The following is a 25686-nucleotide window of genomic DNA, read 5'->3' as shown; positions in this document are numbered from 1 at the left end:
CCCATGTACCACCCTATTTTTAACACCTTGCATTAGTTTCACTCTTCTACCTCTTTATCCTTCACCAATATTTATTTTCATATTTATTCTTCTAAAATAATGTTTTTATTTTTATTTTTGAACTTTACATTGAAAGCTTTCTTTTTATTTTTTATTTTTGAACTTTATATTGAAGTAAAATACACATACAGAAAATTGGCCAAATTTAAAGTATGAAGTTCAGTAAATTTTCACAAGTGAACAAACTGGTGTAATCCATACTCAGATCAAGACAAAGAATGTTATCTAACAGCATTGTGGAGCCCCTTACCCCTTCCTGCTCACTTCATTCATTATTTCCCCACTGAACATTCTCTTGCACAAGAGTAACTAGTACCCTGATTTCTAAAATGCCACAGATTGATTACACTTGGTTGTGAAATTTATGTAAATGAAATCATATGCATTGTGCTCTTCATATTTATTTTTTTTATTCAACATTATTATAGTGGGATTCACCCATATTGTTGCGTGTAATTGGAATTCATTCTTATTGCTGTATAGTTCACTGATTCTTAATCTTTCCTTTCTCAGCTTGTCTTCTTAAAAGAGGAGTTACATTCTTTTTCTTCCCCAGGAGGTACTGGAGATTGAGTCTAGGACCTTGTGTATGGGAAGCAGGGGTCCAACCACTGAGTATACTCACTCCCCTACTCTTTCTTTTTTTTGCTCTCACTTGTCTTCAACACATTTATCATATCTTTTTTTTTTTTTAATTATTTATTTATTTCTCTCCCCTTCCCTCCCACCCCGGTTGTCTGCTCTCTGTGTCTATTTGCTGTGTCTTCTTTGTCCGCTTCTGTTGTTGTCAGCGGCACGGGAATCTGTGTTTCTTTTTGTTGAGTCATCTTGTTGTGTCAGCTCTCCATGTGTGCGGCTCCATTCCTGCGCAGGCTGCACTTTCTTTCGCGCTGGGTGGCTCTCCTTATGGGGCGCACTCCTTGTGCTTGGGGCTCTCCTACGCGGGGACAACCCTGCGTGGCACGGCATTCCTTGCGTGCATGAGCACTGCACATGGGCCAGCTCCACACGGGTCAAGGAGGCCCGGGGTTTGAACTGCGGACCTCCCATGCAGTAGACAGATGCCCTAATCACTGGGCCAAGTCCGCTTCCCTAATGTCTTAAATTGATTTGTGTTTCAATACCAAGTATGAACCTTGGCACATCACAGTAGGACATGACCTGAACTGACAGAAAATCTATTAATAGTAGAAACTTCATGTCTGTTCTTATCAGCACTCACTTTGAATTTATATAATGCATTAAATACACCAAAAAAGCATTTCATAATTTATAGAATAGATTATGAGTATTAAATTTTCTTTTTTCATTTCTGGGAGTGAATGCCATATAATTTTTTTTTTTTTAAAGTTGGGTCCAGGGATTGAACCCGAGACTTTGTATGTGGGAAGCTGGCACTCAACCACTGAGTCACATCAGCTTCCCTGAGTTGGTTTTTTCATTTGTTTTGCTTATTGTTTGTTTTTGTTTTTTTCAGGAGGCACTGGGAACTGAACCCGGGACCTCCCTTGTGGGAGGCAGTTGAGCCACATCTGCTCCCCAACTTAAAATTATTTTTAATTTAAAAATCAAAAACTAAGAATTGCTTAACTATTTTTAAGGTTTGAATTGGAGGTAGCATATGGTGCCAAATAGCATTTGGAAAAGGTATTTCTTTCAAGTTTTACAGTGAAAAGCTTTGGTAGCCAAATAGCTGTTTGTTTTTGTACATTTTCTAGATATGTTAAACTATCCTACATGTGTGAAAACAATGTAGGTTACACTTGCAATGTATCTTATATACTTTCAATCCTTTCTCTAGATTTTGGTTTCCATGTGTTGATTCATACTCTGAATTATGTACATGGAAATTAGAATTTACAGTAGATGCTGCAATGGTGGCTGTGTCCAATGGAGATTTGGTGGAGACAGTGTATACCCATGATATGAGGAAGAAGACTTTCCATTATATGCTTACCATTCCAACAGCAGCATCAAATATCTCTTTGGCCATTGGACCTTTTGAAATACTTGTAGACCCATACATGCATGAGGTAAGTCATATCTTCGTCTGCCCTCTCCTCCCAATAAAAGAAAGGGTAATAGTGAAATAATAAGTCTTTCTTAACTTTTTCTTTAACTATCAAGAATATCACCAGAAAAGAAAATGTTTCCTTATCTGATACATATTTAAGGACGTGAATGAATTCAATGTGTGTCATATTAAAATTTCAGATTTTTTCAACAGAGGGCTTAGCATTCTAAAAGAGCTTCAGGTCTACCTTGAATAGAATTAAGTTGATTTTTGTGACTAATTCCATTCATTATTAATGTCATCTTTTAGTTTGGCAAATGTTTATGGATATTTATTCCCGTCTCTGGAATCTGTCGTATTGTAATTTCAAAATTAAAAAGCAGATTTAATCTCACTTCAACATAAACAGAGAGATACAGAAAAGCTTGAAGTGGGGTTGGAATGCTAGTCAGCAAGTTTATGAGGGTTTCTTTACAGTTTTACTTATCCTTCTTCCATATTCCTCCCATCCCATATCTTGCCACAAATCATGTATCAGTTGATAGGCCACATAATACTTTTAGGCCTCCCCAAGCATGAGACATCTGGTGATTAAAAAATGAGTAATTGGTTGTTGATCCTTTGGCCTTTATACCTGTTTAAAATAGCATTTGAATGAATCTTATTTACTATTGGTTCTTTATATTTTTTATTATTTTTTTATATCTATAATAAGGCCTATATTGTGACCATGTATATCTTAACAGCATTTCTTACGGATATGTGAGCAGATATTGAGGAGAACCAGGGTGTAGAGAGACTGAAACCCTCTGTCTGCCTGTTACATCTGATTTCCTGAAATTCATAAGATTTATAAAATCACTAAAGGAAAAATTCAGGGTATTGTGTGAATAGTTTTGCTTTTGCTATCTTGACAGTGACTCTTTAGATTGACAGTGAACTTTATTATCTTTGGCAAATGATCAGCTTTTTAAAAGTCGGCATTTGCTGATTAGTCCCTGTTTTGTATTTTAGAAGAATTTTTCCTACTCTGAGCTGTTGGAAGGGAACAAAGCAAATGTCAGTCAGGAAGTCTAAAGTCTATTTCTTTCTTTTTTTTTTTTTTAGATTTTAAAAAAATTTTATTTCTCTCCCCTTCCCCCCCATTCCCCCCCCCCCCAGTTGTCTGCTCTCTGTGTCCATTTGCTGCATGTTCTTTTGTGTCCACCTGTAGTCTTGTCAGTGGCATCTGGAATCCATGTCTCTTTTTGTTGCATCATCTTGCTGCATCAGCTCTCTGTGTGTGTGGTGCCATTCCTGGGCAGGCTGCACTTTTTTTCATGCTGGGCGACTCTCCTTATGGGGCACACTCTTTGCACACTCCTTGCACGTGGGGCTCCCCTATGCAGGGGTGTCCCTGCGTGGCATGGCACTCCTTACGCACATAAGCACTGTGTGTGGGCCAGCTCATCATACGGGTCAGGAGACCCTGGGTTTGACCTTGGACCTCCCATGTGGTAGGCGGATGCTCTATCCATTGGGCCAGGTCCACTTCCCGAGGAAGTCTATTTCTTGAATTCTTAGAGTCCATAACTTAACATCTCTGTTTCTTTCTTTCAAATAAATAATAGAGTTACCAGCATTATCAGTAGATTTGCTATCTTGTAGATTTGTCTAAAAGAGTAAGTGCTGTGTTTGATGAGCAGTTTTTTTTTGTGTACCAGGGAAATATCATGATATAGTTTGGGTCCTGATCACTAACAGTACATAGATACTCATCCTTCACTATTGTGGTAGCCTCGAATATATTCTTTTATAATGCAATTAGAAGAATAATTTTGATCATGTGTTAACAGTTCCCGTACTCCACAACCTTGCAGTAATCAGAACTCTTTATTTAGCCTGGCTTTCAGATTCTTCGAGATTTTGATCCTAATTTTTGTTTCTAGCCTTTCCCAACTATTTTCTTACTAATGTTTGTTATATTGAAAATAGTTTACTGATATTTCTCTGATCATACCTTATTCTTTCTTACCTTTGACTTTGGGATATCCTTTCCCCCTCTTCTTAACAAACTTGTCCAACTCCAAAAGATTAACTCACATTCATTCTCCTCCATGAAACCTTACTGAGTCAAGTTGGAGTGATCGCCGTCATTATCAATTCATTTGTTACAGAGTCATAATATGAGACAGTTTGTGATATTTATGTGTGTGTGTCTGAGATGAGATATAACCTATGAAGAAAGGCAGAATTGCCATTTCTTTTGCAGGCGTTTCTTACCTCCTAGTGAGCAATAAGCTTCCCTGCAGCTTTCAGTATATAGGTGAGGTATTAGAAACAGGACTCCAGCAAATGCTGTTTATAAGAAGTGAGGATAGTGCAATTAACATTAGCTACTAATTACTAAGATAGTATTATGACATGTATACTATCTACTAGGTTAGATATTTATAAAAAAGCTACACTTAAAACGAGCCTTGGAAATTTATTTTTTTCCTGTGCATTTATCTGCAGAAGAAATTTTGATTTAATTTCTAACCAAAGTTGTATTTTCAGTGTGTCTAAGCATTTCACAAACTTTTCCATCATGAATTTAATTTTTAGGTACAATCAATATTTTGTAATGGTCAATAAAAATAATCATTAGGGAGAGGATGTGGCTCAGGCATTTGGGTAGCTGCCTCCCTCATGGGAGATCAAGGTTTGATTTCCAGTGCCTTCTGAAGAAGACAAACAAACAACAAGTGGACCTCGAGCCAAAATAAGACAAAACAACAACAATGAGCAAGACAACAAGCAGTGAGCAAAAACAAAACAAAAACAAAAACAAAATGAGCAGAGAGCAGATGTAGCTCAAGCAGTGGTGCTCCTGCCTCCCACATGGCAGGTCCTGGGTTCCGTTCCTGGTGTCTGCTAAAGAAGAAACAAACAGACAATGAGCAAAAAAACAAGCAGACGGCGAGCAAAAACAACGAGCAAACAGATGAGGGAGCCGTCGGGGGGGTGGTAATCTATAATTTCACATTTTCTCTCAGCAACATAAAATTTTTTAACAAAAGTATGGGTTTTATGAAACATTTGTAATTGAGATATTTAGGAAATATAAAAATTAAAGTCAACTCTTTTATTTAGATGATCTTCCATGCTTTTTATTTTCAGGTTACTCATTTTTGTTTACCCCAACTTCTTCCATTGCTTAAACACACCACATCATATCTTCATGAAGTCTTTGAATTTTATGAAGAAATTCTTACATGTCGTTATCCCTACTCCTGTTTTAAGACTGTTTTCATTGATGAGGCTTATGTTGAAGTGGCTGCTTATGCTTCCATGAGCATTTTTAGGTTGGTATCTTTTAAACTTTGGGAATTACCTGAATTAGATGATGAAGTGAAGAAAAGCTGTATATTTTGTGATCAATTTTATGATGAGTTCTGAACTTTTTCCCTTTAATTTAGATGTTGTTGGAGTTGTAGGAAAATCTTCCTAGCATTTTTTAGAATAAAAAATAAAGAATAGCATAAAGAAGAAAATTTTAAAATGACCTAAAAGACTTCTATTAGTAGCTCCATCTAGAAGTAACTGATATGCATATTTTCCATATTTCTTTTTAGTCTTTTTTCTGCTTATACATTTTTAAAAATCTTACAACTTAATTTATATGCTTTTTTATTCCCAGCACTATATTAAAATTTACTTGAGAGTATCAGTAATTAGTCTGGGAAAAAAGAGAGAACTTTTTTTCCTTTTCTTCTCTTCATTATTCCCTTCCTCCCTTCTTTCTTTCTTTGCTTCTTTGGAAGTTCTACATTTAGAAGTTTCCTTTATCAGGGTTAGTTGTTTTATCCTTGTTAGACCTAAATTTTCTCCTCTGTAAAATGAGAATAGTAATATTGTCCCTGCATTCTCCATGGTGTTAGAGATATCTGATGAGATAATGTACTTGAAAGTAAATAATTGAGTACAGTAAAGTTAATATTATTATTAGGACAATATTTTTGAAATTAACTTTTGCATGAGGACCAGTTTCTGATTAACAGATCGGTTTCTAATGACTGTCCTCTCTCTGCTTAAAAAAAAGATACTTACATTTCAAATGGAAATCAGTAGGAAACATGACTTCCTTGCTTTAAGCAAAAATTATAATAGGGTATATCAGCTAAACTTTGAAAAGATGTGGAAAGTTTTTTTGGGGAATTCTGATTTTTCTTTTTTTATGTCTAATTTAAATTCCATTAATTTAAACATGTAATTATTTTATTTTGATGGAATAATTGCTTTCTTCTAGATTATACCTAGTTTTCTCTTCTAAATTGCAGCACAAATCTTTTACATAGTGCCATGATTATAGATGAAACTCCTTTGACTAGAAGGTGTTTAGCCCAGTCCTTGGCCCAGCAGTTTTTTGGATGTTTCATATCCAGAATGTCTTGGTGAGTAATGTCAAAGTTTCAAATTAATTTCAAAATTTGGAAAGTTTATTTAAAAACTTTTTTCTTGATGTTTAAGCTGATTTTTTGCCTTAATTGCAGATAGTTAATTTAAAAGACATTATTCTACATTTACTTAAAGAAAAAAATGATTATAAATTTCACTCTAAGTTTTTAGCCCTGAAATCAATAGAATTTGTTCTATAATTTACAGTAAAAATAAGGAAAGATTTTTTTTACAGCAGCAAACTTCTTAATAACTGTATGAATATTATAGGTGTATTATGATGAGACTTCTAATGACAGAATGTAATGTACAAGACAAATTTATGCTCCTCATGAGGGATTTGCCTGCTAGTGCTTAACTTTATACCAATTATATGAAAGAGGTGAGCAGTAGTAACATTTCATTTTCTTTCTGATTTAACTTGAGATGAATTTGAAGAACTACATGAAACTCCCTTAAGATTATAATGTGTAATTGTGAACATTCTATATAAAGTATAGTATGTAAATTTTGGCTTCTTATCCTTTCTTATGGAGGGGAGAATAAAAAATAGTGCCTAGAACACAGTAGGCAAAATATTTAGATAAATAAATACAAATGAATAAATGAACAAATGGCTATATTGCCTTTCCTTCTGAGAAACCAAAATTAATTAAATAAATAAACTTTTGGTCTCGAAATGCCATTAATGCATAGAATTGGCAATACTAGAACATGGACTTTAGGAATTGACCAGTACAGTCTTGACTATGAACAGTTATTTCTTTAAAAGCGGACAGTATACGCTTATAAAGTTGAGCAGGAGGTAAGCAAACCTGCCAGAGTAGAGCACATATATAGGTAAAATATGCTTGAATTAAGACTGTAAAAACAGTCTTATAAGTAAAGGTAAAGCCAGATGTGAAGAGAACATAATAAATGGGCAAGTAGAACTAGTCAACTTAGCCAGAGAATGTGGGGAAATGAAATACTTTATTAATTTTCATTTTGATTTAAGGCAAGAAAATTCACATGATTTTTGTTCCATTCCACTTTTTGGTTTCATCTGAAGAGTTTTTCTGATTAAAAGAAGTTTCTGTATTTATTTTTTCCTTAGGTCTGACGAATGGGTGTTGAAGGGAATTTCAGGCTATATTTATGGACTTTGGATGAAAAAAACTTTTGGCGTTAATGAGTATCGCCATTGGATTAAAGAGGTACCAAACAGTGACATCCATTATTCATTCATGAGCTAATAACTCATGTTGATGTCCTATTGACTTCCAAGTTGTATATCTTTTATTTTTAGGACTGTAAAATACTTATTAAAATATCATTTGTGGGAGGATGGCAGCCAGCATCCATGTGGAATCTGAGCCTCCTCTTGACATAGAGGTGCAATGGACACAACCAATCCAATGTCCACATAGAAGAGGTGGCATTGGATTGGGAAAAGTGGACATGGTGGACGATGGGTATGGGGAAGGGCAGGAAGAGGTGAGAGGTGGGGGCGTATTTGGGACGTGGAGCTGCCCTGGATGGCGCCTCGGGGGTAATCACCGGACATCGTGGATCCTCACAGGGCCCACTGGATGGAATGGAGGAGAATATGGGCCATGATGTGGACCATTGTATATGAGGTGCAGAGGTGACCAAAGATGTACTTACCAAATCCAATGGATGTTTCATGATGATGGGAACGAGTGTTGTTGGGGGGGGAGAGGGGGGGTGGGGGGGTGGGGTTGAATGGGACCTCAAATATATATTTTTAATGTAATATTATTACAAAGTCAATAAAAAATAAATAAATAACACTAAAAAAAAAAATATCATTTGTAAGTCCCTAATTTTTCCCAGCAGTATGGGAATCACTTTACTGAGAAAGAATATTGGTCTGTCTTACCTGGTTTTCAAATTGTCAAGTTGACCACCAAAGACTTTTTTTTTTAAGGAAGACAGTATTTAAGCCTCTTAAAATCAAGTTGGTTATTAGATATATTGCAGCTTCACCTAGAGGTCATTTATAACTCTATCCTTCCACAAATTGTTTAGACTTGGAGCACAGATTTCTGGAATCAGATTGCTTGCATTTGAATCTACCTCATACATTTACTAACTTTGTGACTTTCATTAATCTTTCCAACCCTCATCTGTATAAAGGGATATAATAGTAGTATCTTTTGGGCAGGGGGTGTGAAATATTACACAAGTAATGTATATTGCATATTGCCTTGCACATTGTAAGTATTTATTATATGTTGGCTAGTCTTTTGTTGTTGTTTGGAGCTGAAATCCAGGATTGATTGGTTAATCTTTCAATGCAATTATGTCATTGTTTCATCTTTTTCCTGCTAGTTAAGGATTTAACCAAAAAGAATCACCTGTATTTACTTAGCCCATTCTAGTCATATTTTTATATACTTAACAACATCATGCTTAGTTTTTCCCTTCTGATTTAGAAAAATCTCGATCTTTAATCTCCCCATTGAATGGACCCTACCTTCCTCCCCCTCTCCCATTTTATTTATTTTTGTTTTCCAGGCCCAAACTCAAGTAAACCATGAAATTAATTACTAGACTTCTCACATCTAAAACTGAAAGGATTCATCCATCTGGAACTGGAAGAGTCCTTTCTTTACTTGAAAACCATTGTAGAGAAGAAGAAATGCCATACAGCACTTAATAGTGTGTTAGGAACTGTTATAACATTTTATAAATATTAACTCTTTTAATCTTCATAACAACCTTGTTATTATCCCCACTTTACAGATGAGGGAACTGAGGCACAGGGAGGCTAGGTTATTTGACCAGAGTCACACAGCTAGCAAGTAGTAGAACTAGGATTCAAACTTGACTTTTAACACTTCTTTATGTTGCCTATATATTATTTAAACTGGCCAAGTGTTTCCAGCACAGTTGTTTTGTTGTCTTTTGTTTACTGAAACGCTTTTTTTTTCTCTGCTCTATGTTATAGTAGAGGAAGACTTGAGAAGTTTTTAAATAGTTCCCTGAAATAATTTTATTCCCGTATCTACTTAAATTCCCCGTCATAAGTAAAATACAGAGAAGGAAGGAATAAACTTGGAACACAGGTCAGAAAGGTTGGGAAGAGCCATTAGGCCAGCCTTGAAGTCTCAATACATTCAAGACTATTTGACTATTATTCAGCCAACTGTGTAGTCTGTTTTATTTATAAGAATATAAACCACTCTTCAAATAGATTTCATTTATTTTAAGAAATTTACATTCTTATTCCCAGAAATGAGAATTCACAATTCAGTTCTGAAATTTGATATGTAAAAAAAATTTTATTGACTCCTGTTCTTATATCTTTTTTTAGGAGCTAGACAAAATAGTGGCATATGAACTGAAGACTGGTGGGGTTTTATTACATCCCATATTTGGTGGAGGAAAAGAAAAGGATAAGTATGTTTATTTTTCATAGAAGAAATTATAAGCCTTTTCTTATGGCATCACTGTATGGGGTCACTTATATGTATGTTGAGGCCCATACAACACCAAATGTATGTAATAATATTGATGCCACAAAACTGGTAATATTTTCATTATTCATTTCAGTAGTTTTACTGTTTTTATTGCATGAGATGACTATAAATGGATTTAATTTTTTTTAAACAACTTAAAAAAATAAGGCTTTTCACTTTTCCATTTTAATTTTCTGGTACTTTGGTATCACACTGTTCTCCTAAAAGTTTAAAAAATAATGGAAAGGAATATTTTGCCTACATACCGAATTATTTTTAAGTCTAAACAGATGATTTTGGCATCACAAGATATCTTAGCTATACCTGTTTGCCTTAATAATCACCTACTGAGACATTATTTACTCCTTTCTTTTCCTCTCTCTCACCCTCCATTCATTCTTTTTCTGTTTTTCCTTCTTCCTTTGTAGTAATAAGAGCCCTTATACTTAGATAATGAGGCTAGCAGCGATTCTCATCTATCTTAGGGTCCATGGTTTGCCTAAGGAACTGTGGATTGAATTGGATAGGAAATTTTTCTGTATTTTCAATAACAATTAGCTGAAATATTACATTTCCTTCAATTCTGAATGTAGACAACAGACAAGTGGTATAAGCAATACCTGTGACTTTTATCAACACCAATGATTTTATCAAGAATAGGAATTAGGGATATTTTCCTGTCATTTTAATTATTGCAACTATCTTGAAAGAATGTTTACACTCAGAATTATTGCAGTTATTAATTAGATTAATAAACTAGTACATATATTGCTGTAATATAATTTTGAAAATTTTGATAACTGCATCTCACTATAATTGGTTTCCTTTGTAAACATTCAATATATTTTATTTTATACGTTTAATCACACTTTCTCAGATGGGGCCCATAGGGTTAACAAGATTGCCAAAAGTGTTCACGGCACAGGAAAGGTTAAAAAACTCTCTAACTATTTTGGAGAAGCATTTTATTGTTGCAGCGTGGTCACTGAGAAAAGATTTAGTTAGTAGCAAAGCACAGGAATTTAGAGTTAGACAAACTGGGATTTGAATCTTTGTTCTCTTCCTTATTCATTTGTGTCAGCTAAGAAAATTGTATAACTTGTCTGGATCTGTGTGTGTGTATGAGTGTGTTAGTTTATATGTGTGTATGTTTTAATGTGTAAAATGGCACTGATGATCCATCTTATTAACCAGGCTGGTTGCAAGGAATACTTGAGATAAAGCTTGATACATAGTAAATATTAACTCAATAAATGTTAGTTCCTTTTGCTTTCTTCTCCTGTCTGCCTACTGTATGATACTTTCCAGCATATAATTAGACCATTCCCATTGCATATAAATATTATTTATAGTAAATGTTCTTATATTGGTTCTGCCTATTTTTTCAATTCTTGTTTAGTTTTTAAAATACATATATAAAAGCAGCACATAAATGAGTGCATGCTCTTTGAAAAAATTCACAACAATTTAGAAGTATATAGCGTAAATAAAAGATCCTTATAACCCTTCTTACCCCCTCCACCCCCCCACACACCAGGTCTTCTCCCCAGAGATAACCATGATTATAAATTTGGTATATTATCTTCTAGACCTTTTTATTTACCTTTATTTATATGTATATGGTGTTTTAAGGATGTCGTTCTATCATATACATATTACTTTGTACTTTTTTAAAAAATACGTTAATATATATTTTGGAGAGTATCCCATGTTACTTCTCTTTAAGAATTTCATAGTGTTCCATGGTACCTTAGAATTTATTTAGCCCTTTTTCATATGCTGTTCATTTAACTTAAGCTCAGAAATAATCAGTGAAATATTAAAATAATTTTTCAGTTATCATGATGACAAATATTAGATTTTGGATATGCAACAGTTTTTTTTAAATTTTAGAAATTTATTTTTTTTTGGACCAATGTTACGTTATTCAGTTAACACAAGATAATAATGACAATAACAATAAATCTGCTTTAGTCAACAGTTACACTTCCCTCTTATATTTGTTGATTCCTCAATCTTTTTTTTTTTTTGAGTTACTTGGGCATCAACCTGGGATCGCATATGTGGGAAGCTGATGCTCATCCACTGAGCAACATCAGCTCCCCAAAACTAGAGCAATTTGATTCCTCAGTCTTCAGGGATTTGGGATGATATCTGCTCTGACAGCTTCACACTGAGAAGGGATGTGGCTATTATGGGACAGAGGAATGAAATTGTTTTGCTTGAAGTTGAAGCTATTCCTTGCTTTTAGGATTGGTCTGGTCCATCATCATCATTTTGTTAGTTGTCCAGGGCAAGCCCAAGGAACTGGAGAGTAAGAGTTGGCCACGTATCTGCTTGGGTTTCAGGGCTCAACTGGCATATGAACAATTTGAATGCTTTAAATCTCTAAGAAATATACTTAATAGGTAAATTGAAAACCATTGAAATAAAAATAATAATCATGATTAGGGGATCTATAAATGAGGATAAGCATATTATATTGGGAAAAATAGCTTTTCATATGTTCCCAGTTAGAGCCTGCTGAAGGGCTCTTGATTTCTTGTGGCCGTGTGGCTTGCCTATGGTGTCTAGTCATCTCTGGGGCTCTCAGGAGCACTTTTTTTTGAGGCTTTGTTTATTGTGGCATTTTGTGGAGTATGGCTGAGACCTGCATAAAGCTAACCTCCAGACTGATCTCTCAACTCAATTTGAAATCACTTGGCCCTAAAAACTCTATTTTATTTAATATTTCCACCTTTTGATCAAGGTATTTCTTCAGATGCATTGCTGATTAACCCTTGCTATTAATCCCTCAGTACCAGAGAGGGTAATGTCTGAGAGTCATGGCCCATGTCAGAAGGAATGTAGTAAGATTATTTGCAGGTTTGACTTAGAGGCCACATTTGAGTATCAAGGAGGTTTTCAAGAGACAACTCCTAAGCATTAATTATAATTAGGCTTAGCTCCAGTATTACAGGAATAAAGTTCATAAGTGCAATTATTAAGATCGAGGCTTGGTTTATTAGCCTATTTACCTTTATTAGGCAAGGTGTATATATTCCACAACCTCTGGCCATCTTATTTGAGAAATTAGCAGGACTTCCCCAGAAGGGAAGTTAATATTCTGTTAACTACTGTGCGGGCCTCTGTCTATCCAGAAAACATAACTATGGCAACAAGGCTACATTTATATCCCATAGAAGTATGTAACTATGTAAGTTCAAGTTCTTTCAAAGGCCCTGTCTGTCTAGACACCTGACCATGTAAAACAGTATAAGTTATAGAGAAATTTGGTTTCTGAGACAACATTTTTCTAATAATAAAATATGCAATATTCCTAGACCACCTCTATCATTGACAATGGTGTAATACCTCTGTTACATTTGATGTAAGAATGTTAAAATGTTAGTTAACTATGTTCCATATATTATTTTAGGTGCATTTTTTTCTACATATACAACCTATTATTAATACTCTGTAGTAGTGATGTACTTTGGGTTTAGATCCTGAAAAAACATTTGAATATATTTATATTGTTAACCCCAATCTTCATTTACCACATGGTTTGCTGTATTACACAATTCTATGTTTTAACCTCTAGCTTTCCTTCTAATAAAATATATGACCCAAAACCTCCCTCTTCACACACGTTCACACAGATACCTCAGCGCTGCCATCTACACTTACAGTCTTGCGTTACTATCACCTCTGTCTACCCCCAGACCTCTACATTCCACCTAATTATAAATTTTGTACAGATTAAGCAACAGCTATACATTCTCTATCCCCATTCCAACTCCTGATTCTGCCTGTAAGAGTTTGATTATTATAATTAGTTCATATTAGTGAGATCATACAGTATTCTTCTGTGCCTGGTTTATCTACTTAACATAAGGTTCTCAAGGCCCATTCACGTGGTTGCCTGCATCAGTACTTCATTCATTCTTATAGCTGAATAATATTCCATTGTATGTATATATCACATTTTGTTAAACAGTTCATCTGTTGATGGACGTTTGGGCTGCTTCCATCTATTAGCAATTGTGAATAGTGTTGCTTTGAACATTGGTGTACATATACCTTTCTGTGTCCCTGCTTTCAGTTCTTCTGAATATATACCTAGTAGTAGGACTGCCAACTCCAGTGGCAATTATATTTTAGCTTCGTGGGGAACCGCCAAAGTGTCTTCCACAGCAGCTGCACTATTTATTCATCGTTCCCACTAGCAGTTAATGAGCCTGCCTATTTCTGTAGTCCTCTCCAATATTGGTAGTTTCCTATTTTTTATTTTTTATTTTTTTTAATGGTGGTTAGTTTAGTAGTTATGAAATGATATCTCATGATTTTGCTTGCATTTCCCTAATAGCTAGTGATGTTGAGCTTCTTTTCATGTGCTTTTTAGCTATTTGTATTTTTTCTTTGGAAAAATGTCTATTTAAATCCTTTACTTATTTTGGCTTTTTATTGTTGAGTTGTAAAATGTCTTTATATATGCTTGATATTAGACTTTTATCAGATATGTGGTTTCCAAATATTTTCTCCCATTAAGTAGGCTGCCTTTTCACTTTCTTAACGTATTCCTTGGAAGAACAAAAGTTTTTAATTTTGAAGAGGCCCTATTTATCTAATTTTTCTTTTGTTGATTGTCCTTTGGATGTAAAGTTTATGAAACTGTTGCCTACTACAAAATCTCCAAGATGCTTTCCTACATTATCCTCTAGGAGTTTTATGGTCCCAGTTCTTATATTTATATCTGTGATCCATCTTGAGTTAATTTTTGTATAGGACATAAAGTAGGTTCTTCTCTTATTCTTTTGAACATGGATATCTAGTTCTCCCAGCACCGTTGGTTGAAGAGACCATTCTGTTCCAGTTGAGTGGACTTGGCAGCCTTGTCAAATATCAGTTGACTGTAGATGTGTCTCAGTTCTATTTCATTGGTCAATATGTCTGTCCTTGTGCTAGTACAATGCTGTGTTGCCCAATGTAGCTTTGTAATATGCTTTAAAGTCAGGTAATGTGAGTCCTTCAGTTTTGTTTTCCTTTTTCAAGATGTTTTTGACTATTTGGGGCTCCTTACTCTTCCAAATAAATTTGATATTTGACTGTATCATTTCTGCAAAAAAGGCTATTGGAATTTTTATTGTGATTGCTTTGAATCTGTAAATCAACTTGGGTAGAATTGACATCTTAACAGTATTTAGTCTCTCAACCTATGAGCACGGAATGTCCTTCCATTTATTTAGGTCTTTTTGGTTTCATTTAGCAATGTTTTGTAGTTTTCTGAATATAGGTCCTTTATGTTTTTGGTTAAGTTATTCCTAAATATTTCATTCTTTTAGTCACTATTGTAAATGGAATTTTTTTTCTGATTTCCTCTTGATATTGCTCATTAGTAGTGTTTAGAAATGCTACTAATTTTACTATGCATTTATTTAATGTATGTTCATGTATGAATGATTTACAACAATAAAATTTTATTTAAAAATAAGGAGGGAGTGTAACTGCTGACTAAAGCACATTTTATTATACTTATCTTGTGTTAACTGAATAACGTGTAACAGTGATATGAAAATAAATGTTTGAAATGAAAAAAAAGAAACTATAAAGGCTACTGATTTCTGCATATTAATCTTGACTCCTGCCAGTTGGCTGAACTTGTCTATTAGTTCTAGTAACTTTGTTGTGGCTATCTTTGGATTTTTCTAGGTGTAGGATTGTATCATCAACAAATAGTAAATGTTTTTACTTCTTCCTTCCCTGTTTGGGTGCCTTTTATTTCTTTTTCTTGCCTAATTGCTCTAGTTAGACCTTTTAGCACAATATTGAATAACAGTAGTGACAGTGGGCATCCTTGTCTTGTTCCCGATCTCAGTGGGAAACCGTTTGGTGTTTCACCATTGAATAGAAGGTTATTTGTGGGTTTTTCATATATGTATTACCATGTTGAGAAAGTTTCCTTCTGTTCCTATCTTTCAGAGTGTTTTTATCAAGAAAGGATGCTGGATTTTGTCAAATGTCTTTTCTACATTGATAGAGATTATCCTTCAATTTGCTTATGGTCGTGTATTACATTAATTAATTTTCTTGTTTTGAAATACCCTTGCATACTAGAGATAAAAGCCCATTTGATTGTGTTGTATCATTCATCTAATGTGTTTTTGGATTTTATTTGCCAGTACTTTGTTGAGGATTTTTATATCTAAGTTCATTAGAGAAATTGGTTTGTAATTTTCTCTTCTTGTAGCATCTTTTTTTTTTACCTTAGGTATTAGGGATATATTGGCTTCATAGAATGAGTTAGGGAATGGCCTCTCCTCAATTTTTTGGAAGAGTTTGAACAGGATTTGGTATTAATTCTTTTTGGAATGCTTGGTAGAATTCACCTTTGAAGACACCTGGTCCTGTGTTCTTTGTTGGAAGTTTTTTGATAACTGATTCGATCTCTTTACTTGTGATTGGTCTATTGAGGTCAGAGAAAGTGCTATGTATCATTTCAGTCTTTCTAAATTCATTGGTACTTGTTCTGTGTCCTAACATGTGGTCTATCCATGAGCACTCAAAAAGAATGTATATCTTTCTGTTTTGTGGTGCTGTATTCTGTATTTATCTGTTAGATCTAGTTCTTTTATCATATTATTTAAGATCTCTCTTTCTTTATTGATCCTCTGTATAGATGTTCTGTCTATTGCTGAGACTTGCATATTGAAACCCCCCACTACTATTGTAGAGGCATATATTTCTCCCTTGAGTTTTGCCACTTTTTGACTCATGTATTTTGGGGCATGTTGGTTAGGTGCATATTTATATTCTTTCTTCTTGGTTGATTGCCTCTTTTATTAATGTATGGTGTTCTTTGTTTCTTATAACAGTTTTGCACATAAGTCTATTTTCTCTGATATTAGTATAGTTACCCCAGCTTTTTTGGTTACTCTTTGTGGGATATTGTTTTCCAGCCTTTCATTGTTAGCCTCTTGGTATCCTTGGGTTGAAGGTGAGTCTTTTGTAGCCAACATATAGATGGATCATATTTTTAAAAAATTCATTCTGGGAAAGCGGATTTGGCTCAATGGATAGAGCATCTGCCTACCACGTGGAAGGTCCAGGGTTCAAACCTAGGGCCTCCCAACTTGTGTGATAAGCTGGCCCGGCGCAGTGCTGATGCATGCAAGGAGTGCCATGTCACGCAGGGGTGTCTCCCACGTAGGGGAGCCCCACGTGCAAGGAGTGCGCTCCGTAAGGAGAGCCGCCCAGCATGAAAAAAGGGCAGCTTGCCCAGGGCGGTGCTGCATACATGGAGAACTTACGCAGCAAGATGATGCAACAGAAAGAGACACAGATTCCAGGTGCCGCTGACAAGAATATAAGTGGACATAGAAGAACACACAGTGAATGGACACAGAGAGCAGACAGCTAGGGGCGGGGGCAGGGAAGTGGAGAGAAAAAAAATCTTAAGAGATTTTTTTTTCTTTCTGCCAATCTGTCTCTCTCTCTTTTTAAGGGATTGGGTGGGGATTGAACCCAGGACCTTGTGTGTGGGAAGCTTTTTTTTATTTTTGAAGAGTGATTTATTTATTCCCACCCCTCTGTTGTCTGCTTTCTGTGTCCATTTGCTATGTGTTCTTCTGTGTCTGCTTGTCTCCTCTTTAGGTAGCGCTGGGAACCGAGTCTAGGACTGACCTTCCACAGTGGGAGAGAAGTGCTCAATCTCTTGCGCCACTTCAGCATCCTGGTCTGCTGCATCTCTTAATGTCTCTCCTCTGTGTCTCTTTTTTTGCATCATCTTGCTGCGCCAGCTCTCTGCTGGGGCCAGCTTGCTGCTCAGGCCAGCATTCTTGTGTGGGCCAGCACTCCATTTGGGCCCGCTCGTTGCGCAGGCCAGATTGCCTTCACCAGGAGGCCCTGGAAATCGAACCCTGGACCTCCCAAATGGTAGATGGGAGCCCAGTCACTTGAGCTACATCCACTTCCCTTCCCCTTATTTTTGAAGGGCATTTTTGCCAGATATAGAATTCTTGGCTGGAAGTTTTTCTCTTTCAGTATCTTAAATATGTTATACCTCTGCCTTCTCACCTCCATGGTTTCTGATGAGAAATCAGCACTTTATCTTATTGAGCTTCCGTTGTATGTGATGGATCGCTTTTCTCTTGCTGCTTTCAGGATTCTCTCTTTATCTTTGGCATTTGACAATCTGATTAGTATGTGTCCTGGAGTATTTCCATTAGGATTTATTCTGTTTGGATTATGCTGTGCTTCCTGGACATGTACATACATAAATTTTCAGCCATTATTTCCTCATACACTCTTTCTGCCCCTTTATCCTTCTCTGCTCCCTCTTTGACACCCATATCATGTATATATTTGTGCCCTTCATGCTGTCTTCAATTCCCTGAGCCCCAGCTCAGTTTTTTCCTTTTTTTTTCTGTATCTATTCTTAAGTCTGTGCAATTTTGGATGTCCTATCCCCTAATTCACTACTACTTTTTTCTGCCTGTTCAGTTCTGCTGTTGTTTGATTCTAATTATTTTCAATCTCTTCTCTTGTGCTTTCCATTACCATAATAAGATGTTATTTTTCTATGTATTTTTTTCAGTTTCTTCTGTATGCTCACCCAGTGTCGTCTTTTTTTGTTTAAGATTTATTTTATTTATTGTGGGCTTGCTATTTTAAGTTAGCAACCCACGAGGACCGGGCGGGCTTCCACGGCTCGGCGGTGAGCCCCTAGGCTAGCGCGTAGGCCTAGGTTCTCCAGGTGTGGGGGACGCGCGGTAAAAACCACGGAGACAGCCTGTGAGAGTGAGCTAGTCCACTTTATTGCGGAAATACACTTGATTATATAAGGTCGGGTCAAGGGAGGGGTAGGAACGGGGGCGGATTAACTACGGGGCGGTAGTGGATAGGCGGAGCTGTGCAGGCAGCTATGAGGTAGGCGGTGAAGGATAGCAACGGCTGGAAAAGGGAGATAACAAAGGCTAGGAGGAGGGGTGAAGGGAGGCAGCAACAATTGCTCCTTTTGTTTTATTAAAAAAAAGGCGTGAGAGAGTAGGGGGATGGGCTGTGGAGGGTGAGAGAAAAAGGGGGTAGAATTGACTGGCGATGGGCAAATGACATATCATTTGGCCAGAATGTATGCATAGCCCTTAGGGTCGGTGCGTGCCGGTGCTAGACAAAATATCTAACATGATGTTGCGCACGCTTTTTTTGGGGTGGATAGCGCTGTGGCTGGCTTAACCGCGAAGGACTCTCAGACGTATAGCAATAAAGGGGGGCGGAGGGTGCACCCAAGCCCTTTACGCCGAGGGAAACAAACCCGTGCCGGCGGCTAAGGTCAGGGAGTTTCACAGCAAGCAGCTTCACAGGCGGGAAGTACGGTGGGAAGGGGGGCGAGGACAAGGGCGAGACTGAGGAGCGAGATCAGAGGTAGCAAGACAGTGGTAATGGATTTGAACAGACGAGGAAAATACACTGTCAGCGTGATCTTTGGCAAGGCGGATGATTCGTCGAATGGCCCAAGGACCAACGGTGAGACCTAGGATGATGAGCAGAACTGGGGTTATTAGCGGGAGGAGATAGGGGAGGAGGGGCTGCAGGAAGCCCCAGGAACCAGCAGTTTGGGCTCGTTCAAGTCGGCGTTGGTTGAGACCTTTTTCAAGTTCTTTTAAGCTGGAGTCTACTAAACCGGTATAGTTGGCATAGACACAGCATTCTTCTCCCAGAGCTGCACATGGGCCACCTTCTTTGAGGAGGAGGAGGTCAAGGCCTCGGCGGTTTTGCAGGACAACTTCTGAAAGGGAATTGAGGGAGTCTTTAAGATATTTGACTGCATCTCGGAGGTAGATGATATCAGAGTCTACTGCTTGTCTGAGGTTTTGGAGGGCGGAGGCTTGTGTGGCTAGGGCTGCAACACCAGTGGCAGCTCCAGCTGTAGCTAGGAGGGAAGTGACAGTGAGTACAGCAGTAATAGGTTCGCGTTTGTGGAGGTAAATAGCTTCTTGAGTGTGGTCAAAGGCTTCAAAGAAATGTAGAGGAGTGTGATAGATGACTCGAGGCGTGAGGAGGATGAGAACACACGTTTCTTTGGTCTTGTTAAGTGTGGCAACAGATAAGCATGGGGTAAGTCCGGTGGAAGAGCAGAGCCATTGGGTGGTGTTTAGGGGAACTAAGTATTTGGCAGAGATGTTTGGGGAGGTATAGTTGGTACAGGCTGTAAGGCTAGGAGTGTGGGAAGAACGGGGGTGAATGCATAAACCTTTGGAAGAGATGTGCGTAAAAGTGAGTGGGACATGAGTAGATTGATTCCAATTGCAGGAAGAGGGGGCATCGTCGGTGGAGGAAGTAAAGAGTGGTGAAGGGATAGCAAGTGGATCATAGAGGGGGAGGCTGGGGGAAAGACACAACCAGCAAGAGCGAGTGAGGTTGGGGTGGGAGGCGTTGAGAGAGGAATAGGAGGCGTTTAGGAGTTTGAAGTAGGGACTAGAGGGGATGAGAGGATGTGGTTGTATACCTGAAGCGGGGGGGGAAGTGGGGCTTGTAGAAGGGACGACGGCGGCCGAGGTGGAAGAGATTTTGAGGGGGGTAGATGAGGACGGAAGAAGGTGAACAGTGGGTGAGGGAGGAGGGTTAAGGATGTGGTTGGGACCAATAGCAGAGGGTGGGGTGGAGACAACACGCTTTTGGATTTCAAACAAAGCGCCACGATCATAGTTGCTCATATACAACCGGAGTCCATAGGGGCGAGTGGCCAGCCATGTATCGTCGTTTGGGTTTTTTACTGTCAGCCAAATGAAGTCCCAACGGGAATTGTTGGCTACTTGGAGAGAGAGATACGGGTCTCTGTTGGGGGCGCCGGACCATCCATGGACCATGGTCACACATCCCCAAGAGGGGCAGTAGAAGTGTAATGGGTCATGACAACCTCGAGCACTAGCAGGACAGATGTAAAAACCAGACACAGGGTTGAATTGAGGGCCAAGGAGACGGTTGTTTCGAGAAAGCAGGCATGCTGTATTCCCGCCTCGACAGGATGAGGAGGAGTGGTGGCCTACTTTCGCTTTTCTGATGTTGCTTACTTGGCATTCGGGATGGAAGGAAATTCCAGCAAGAGGGCAGACGTGTGTGAGAAAAGAGGGAGCGACACTAGTAACATTATAAGCGAGAATGCGTTTTTCCGGGAATGTCTGCAAGGTCCAGTTGAATGGCTGATGGGATGAGGAGCTTTGGGCAGAGGAGGCTAGAGACAACATGAGAATGAGGAGATGGATGAGGTAGGGAAGGGTAGGGGAACAGGAGGCGGGGGTGTGAACAGAGCGGGCCTGTCGGAGGAGCTGGAGAACTTGGCGCTCGATGGGGTCATCATCTTCAAGGGAAAGACAACTTAAGCGGCGGGCAAGGAAGCGTTGTCGACGTCGTTCGCGGCGAGAAGGAGCTGGTGTGGTTCTCACGGATGGTGGTGTTGGAGAGGTAGGCTCGAGTGAATTTACTTGGGGGCGCATGGTGGTCATGGGAGGAGGGCGACGAGGGAGGTGAAAACGCCAATTAGAAGTAGAAAGGCGACAGCAAGGAGAAAGCGTTGGCGGAGGTTCCAATCTGCTGGGGCTGTAGCCGCGAGACAGACAGCTGAAAAGATTGTTAAAAAAATGAAGACTATAAAAAAGAAGTATAAAAGCGGGTGAGGGTGCGAGGGGAGTGGGAAGAGCATCTGCACTGAGAGTTCTTTTCTGATAAGTTGTAAGGCACGTTTCGGTGGAGGTTAGGCACTTGTCAGCAGCAGGTTGTAGAGGCGGCAATAAGGCTCTTCTTGTAGACTGTGCAGAGGTGAGTCCTTTTGGGGAATCTGGAGAGCTGAAATGATCGCCTGTAGACAGCAGCAGCAGCAGCAGAGAGGGGCCGGAGGGCGGTGGAAGGAAAGGATCCCGGACGAGCCCCCAGCTGTGGGCTTGCTATTTTAAGTTAGCAACCCACGAGGACCGGGCGGGCTTCCACGGCTCGGCGGTGAGCCCCTAGGCTAGCGCGTAGGCCTAGGTTCTCCAGGTGTGGGGGACGCGCGGTAAAAACCATGGAGACAGCCTGTGAGAGTGAGCTAGTCCACTTTATTGCGGAAATACACTTGATTATATAAGGTCGGGTCAAGGGAGGGGTAGGAACGGGGGCGGATTAACTACGGGGCGGTAGTGGATAGGCGGAGCTGTGCAGGCAGCTATGAGGTAGGCGGTGAAGGATAGCAACGGCTGGAAAAGGGAGATAACAAAGGCTAGGAGGAGGGGTGAAGGGAGTCAGCAACAATTTATTCCTCCCCCTTATTGTTTTGTGCTCTCTGTCTTTGTGTCTATTTGCTGTGTCTGCTCGTCTTCTCTTTAGGAGGCACGGGGAACAGAACCTGGGTTCTCCCACGGCGGGGAGAGGTGCTTATTCGCTTGAGCCACCTCAGCCCTTACTTTGTTGTATCTCTCATTGTCTTTCCTCTTTTCGTCTCCTTATTGTGTCATTCTGTTGCTCACTGTGTTTGCTTATCTCGCTCTTCTTCTCCAAAAGGCCCCAGGAACCAAGCTATGGACCTCTCATGTGGAAGGTGGGAGCTCAGTATCTTGAGCCACAACCTCTTCCCCCTGAGCCACATTCCCTTCCCCCAGTGTCTTTTTTTTTTCCTAAAGATTTATTTAATTTAATTTATTTCTTCCCACCTCTCCTTGCTCTTCACACCCACCCTGTCCATTTGTCTTCCTTGATTCTTTCTTTTTTTTTTTTAAGGGTATACCAGGAGCTGAACCTGGGACCTCTGATGTGGGAGGGAGGTGCCCAATTGCTTCAACGACTTACACTCCCTGCTTTATTGTGTCTCTCATTGTTTTTTCTCCCTGCATTTCTTGTCGCATCAACTCTCCATGCCTAACCATTGCATCAGCTGGCTGCCTTCTTTAGGTGGCACCAGGAACCTCTGCTCCCTGCTTTGTTGTGTCTCTTATTGTGTTCCCTCTTCTTGTGTCTCTTGTGTCAGCTTGCTGTGCCTGCCCGTCATGCCAATCCTCTGTCTTCTTTAAGAGGCACCGGGATCTGAGCCAACAATCTCCCATGTGGCAGGCAGGAGCCCGGTCGCCTAAGCCACATCTGCTTCCCCTCAGTGTCTTCTTTTTTCCCCCTACACCCACCCTCCCTCTGTATTCTCAGCAACCAGCCCAGGGCATTAGGTCGGGCCTTTTTTTTGTTTTGTTTTGTTTTTTTAATTTTTTTGGCCACTTCCCCCCATTGTGGCTTGCTTGCTGTCTGCTCTCTGTGTCCATTTGCTGCATACTCATCTGTGTTTTTTTATTTGTCTCCCTTTTTGTTGAGTCACCTTGCTGAGTTGGCTCTCTGCGGCACTTGCGGGCAGGGAGCACTCTGTGGTGCTTGCGGGCTGGCAGCTCTCTGCAGCGTGCGGGCGAGCCTGCCTTCACAAGGAGGCCCCGGGACATGAACCCAGGGCCTCCCATATGGTAGATAGGAGCCCAACTGATTGAGCCATAGCCGCTTCCACTTCAGTGTCTTCTTAATATCTTTTATCTCTTCCTTCATCTTCTTAAATTGATTTAGGAGATTTGTATGGATATTCTTGATTAGTTCCAAATTCTGTGTCTCCTCTGACTTATTAATTCATTCCTTTGATTGGGCCATATCTTCCAGTTTCTTAATATGGCTTGTAATTTTTTGTAGGTGTCTGCATCTGCTTATCTTGATGAATTTACTCTCATAGTCAGTTTCTCTCATATAGAGTTTCACTGTTGCTTGGTTTTGTGATAAGGCTCTTCTTTGACAGGTATTTCAGCTTATTTTAATTCTTTAGACTTGCCTGTCTTTAACTGATCAAAACTAGGCCAGGGACTCATGAAGGGGGTATAGACCAGTTCCTAACATCCAAATCCTAACATCCAGTTCCTCTGCAGCGGTCTCTCTCAATTTCCTCATCCGGTTCCTTCCTTGATGCTGTAATGTAGTACTCTAGCCTCTGGAGTCCAAACACTGCCGTCTGGCATCCCCCTGCACCTACTTGCACCCTCCTAAGTCTGGCAAGCCTCCCTTATGGCTGTTTGCATGTTTCCCCATGCCCTGCAAGGCCATGCTTGCAGTTCTCCATCTCTCACTGCTTCTCTAGCATCCTGCAAAACTGCCCTTGGTGCTTCATTCTCCTCTGCTCCCCCAGCACTTGGCAAGACTGCACTTGCCGCTCCCCACCCCCACCCAGCAAGGCTGCCCCTGCAAGCCGTGTCACTCCACCATCAGCTTCCCTTGCGCCCAATGTGGCTGCCCTCATAGGCCACTGACTCTGCTCCGGCACACCTCCCCCATCTCTTCCCCTCTCTTGTGATGGCAGGGCTGCCCGTGTGCTCTGCCTATGCCCACCACTGCTCCTCTGCCCTCTGCTTCTCCTCGCTCCTGACAAGTCTGCCTGTTGCTTTCCTGTTTCTGCAGGGTGAGTGTACCCTGTCACTCCCTACTCCACTATTTTACATCTCTGTGATGATTTTAAGGTGTCATGACCATTCTTTAACTTTGATGGTAGGAATATAATTGGTACATTTTTGAAAAGTAGTTTTTTGATGTCAACCAAAACCTTAAAATGGTTATGTTTTTGGATCCAACAATTCAACTTCTCAGTCTATATCCTATAGAAATATTTGCACATGCATAAAAAGATTATTTAAAGAAGTGTTATTTAAAATAGTAAAATATTGGAAATAACCTAAATGTTCATGTACGTCAAAAATATGTTCTATAAGAATACTTTTTCTCTTAATTTAATAATGATCTCTTAGTGTATTAGGATTTTAAATTTTTACATAGTCTGGTCTTTATGTCCTCCAGATTTTGTCTTTCCCTTAAGAAAAATTTTCCCACCCAAAAGTTATGAAGGAGCAAATTTTTCTTTAATTTCTGGTACTGCCATAATTGGTATTGGTTGCTTTAGATATATAATTCATTTTATCTTTATTTTTGTGCTTTCTTTAATGTTGGAATGGTGATTAAAAGTTCATTGATTTTATTGAAAAGTTTAGAGATTTGAAATATTTTAAGTATTGTGTCTTTTCATCTGGGAACTTGGCATGTAAGTTTTCTTTTGTGTCCTATGGTAAAACTTCATAGTTTTCTTCCAGTTAAATTTATTCTTAGATGTTTCCTAGTATTTGTTGTTCTCATACAATGAAGTTGTTAAGATACTCCCATAAAGTTTTAGATTCATTGTCTTCATGTGATTGTGAAACTGTTTATTTAATGTCCCATTTACTATATTAAGTGACTTTGTTTTACAGTCCAGCATCCCATCTATACTTTTCAATAAAGCATCCACATACTCTCTCCTGGGAATATTACGTGATGTTTCAGTGTAAAGCTCACCTTGTGATGAGATTGATTGAAAATAGAATCAGTATGGAATTTATGCTACAAGTAAGTATATAATGTTGAGAACTTAACAAGAAAAAGAAAAATCTGTTTTCTATGTGTATGATCTGAATACTTCTTCATGGAATAGGAGTCAGGGCATCTAGGTTTATAGTTGAAGTTCTTTTGCTAATTAGCTCTTGCCCACTAACTAACCTGTGCTCTTTATTTGCATTTCCTTTCTTTTTGAACAAATCAATTTTATTGATACATATCAACAAAGCATACAACTCATCCAAAGTGGACAGTCAGTGGTATTTGTTATTTTCTTAGATGTAGAATGCACATCAGTACCTGTTACACTTAGCACAGTATTACTATGAAGAAAAAATTAGA

General features: G+C 38.8%; 1 protein-coding gene across 3 annotated transcripts in view; it reads left to right on the top strand.

Annotated features, from left to right (window-relative positions):
• The window catches only part of TAF2 (TATA-box binding protein associated factor 2), a 137133-nt gene that overhangs the window by 34058 nt on the left and 77389 nt on the right, over positions 1-25686 (top strand). For all 3 annotated transcript variants that reach the window (XM_071208011.1, XM_058275962.2, XM_058275961.2), the window contains exons 6-11: positions 1862-2093; positions 5216-5400; positions 6376-6489; positions 7590-7689; positions 9813-9898; positions 25221-25356. In XM_071208011.1, the coding sequence (XP_071064112.1) occupies positions 1862-2093; positions 5216-5400; positions 6376-6489; positions 7590-7689; positions 9813-9898; positions 25221-25356 (853 nt within the window). The remainder of the gene's footprint in view (positions 1-1861; positions 2094-5215; positions 5401-6375; positions 6490-7589; positions 7690-9812; positions 9899-25220; positions 25357-25686) is intronic.

Source organism: Dasypus novemcinctus, chromosome 14, assembly GCF_030445035.2.
Source record: "Dasypus novemcinctus isolate mDasNov1 chromosome 14, mDasNov1.1.hap2, whole genome shotgun sequence".
Lineage (NCBI taxonomy): Eukaryota > Metazoa > Chordata > Mammalia > Cingulata > Dasypodidae > Dasypus > Dasypus novemcinctus.
Note: the sequence above shows the minus strand (reverse complement) of the source record. Positions and strands in the feature narration are given on the sequence as shown.